At 36.0% G+C, this 1,936-nt stretch overlaps 1 protein-coding gene across 1 annotated transcript; it reads right to left on the bottom strand.

The window, feature by feature from the left end:
* Positions 1–339: 339 nt before the first annotated feature.
* Positions 340–1,208, bottom strand: LOC131043902 (glutaredoxin-C1). The gene has a single exon (XM_057977137.2). The coding sequence runs from the start codon at positions 1,078–1,080 to the stop codon at positions 682–684; it is 399 nt and encodes a 132-aa protein (XP_057833120.1). The 5' UTR covers positions 1,081–1,208; the 3' UTR covers positions 340–681.
* Between the last annotated feature and the right edge of the window lie 728 nt (positions 1,209–1,936).

The raw sequence follows: 1,936 nt of genomic DNA, 5'->3' as shown, positions 1-1,936 counted from the left end.
TCAGTACTTCATCCTCCATTTAGATGATCAATAAAATAGTTTTATACCATTGATGAATCAATCATAATAATATTTTAAATGATATTTTGATACTTCATATAAGTGATTGAAAATATTTTATTTATTTTTAAATAATATTACAGAGATAGTTATCATCAAAGATATTTCCAATCACATCAATGTTTTCATTAAATTATCCTCGTTAAAACTTAAAACTGAAAATAAAAAATTTCTAGATTCAAAATTTCAGGTTATCTATTATACTGTACAATATATAAGTAATTCATCTTCCATAATTTTTATCGTGAGACACAATTCTGGTAAAAAAAAGCTGTGGAAAGATAAATATTGAAATACTTTTACAGATATCATATACTCAGAAAACTTTGAAGTTCAAGTTTTTCCTTTCTTTTCAGGCGCTGGTTCAAACTTGGCTCTGATAACTAAAAGCCGCCATTGCGCCGACAAAAGAAGCTGCGAATCCAGCGCAAGCATGGACCAAGTTCTCGAGTGCTTGTCTAAATAACCAAAAATATAAAAAACAAAAACAAAAACAATTACACACGGAACCCAGTGCCCTAAGCACAAACCCGAATCCACCAAAAATTACAAAACTTTTTTTCTTGGTAAATCAAAAAGACTACAGACCAACAGACCATATGACAGCCAGGTTATCCTTTTTCAGAGCCATAATGCGCCGGCTTCTTTCAAGAGAGGCACGAGAGAGCCGCTAATGTGACAAGTCATTAGCTGTTCTAAGCCCCCCACGAGCTTTCCGCCTATGAAGACAGCAGGAACAGATTGGGCAGTACCCATCAGTCTGAGCAGAGCCTTATCTATCTCCTCGCCGCCATTTTGGTGGTCCAGCTCGTAAACAGTAGGACTTACGCCCAGCTCTAACAGTAGCCTCTTGGCAACATGGCACATACAGCACGAGCTTACGGTGAAGATGGTCACTGCGCTCTCAGAGGCCAATCGTTCGATTCTCTGCAGCGCCCAACTGCCTCCCAGCTGAAGCGATGATCTGTTGTAAAAATTCTCTTCTGAAGAGTCGTAAGGATGGGCCTTGTAATGCTCCATTGCCTTTCAGTTGGAAGTACAGGGAAGGGGAATGAGTGAAGGAATAGGGTGGCAGAGGAGAGAGTGAAGGAATAGGACGGCGCACGAGAGAGATTTTGCAGAGACAGAGAAAGCAATAAATTAGAGAATGAGAGAGACAGTGGAATGGTGAAGAGGAGTGTGGGGGAGTATATATACACGCTAAGGTTTGTCTTGTAGTGCGATGTTTGCTTCTCCCGAGGACCTATCTACGCTATGCTAATACCACGTCTTTCCACGTTACTTTACCAGCGTCATGCGCTTTCGCGCTCTCTCTCGTAAATGTTATTTAAAATTATTATTATTATTTATTTATATATTTACTGTAAATTATTTTTTATTATTAAAAAATAAGTAAAGAGAGGTCAGTAGTTAAGCTGAGAGGCTTCTTACAATGGCAGCAAAATTATAAGTATACAAATACTTGAGAAATTGAGGTGGTAGTTATGTTTTCATCAAAAGATGATCTTTATAAATAAAATTTGACGTTCACTTTTCAGTTGGCAGTGTAATGGTTATTGTCGTTTGTAACATCTATTTGTCTAGCAGCATAGTTGGTAGGGCGGTGGCAAGATAGTGTCAAGGTTTAACTTTTTTATATTCTTTTTAAATCTCTACATTTTTTTAAGTCAATACTATTTAACCCCCTCCCTGTAGCAATCCATAGAACAACATCTAATAAATCCAAAAAACCTTCAATAGTAACAATCAACAATATTTTCTTAAACATTTTTTCTTATTAGTTCTTCCTTTAAAAAAATACTAATAGGAATGTAAAAACTAATAAGAATGTAAAAATTGGATTTGACTATTTGAAATAATATCCAACTAGAATAGA

The sequence above is a fragment of the Cryptomeria japonica genome, chromosome 3 (assembly GCF_030272615.1).
Source record: "Cryptomeria japonica chromosome 3, Sugi_1.0, whole genome shotgun sequence".
NCBI classification, from domain to species: Eukaryota; Viridiplantae; Streptophyta; class Pinopsida; order Cupressales; family Cupressaceae; genus Cryptomeria; species Cryptomeria japonica.
This window is presented reverse-complemented; position numbering and strand designations above follow the sequence as displayed.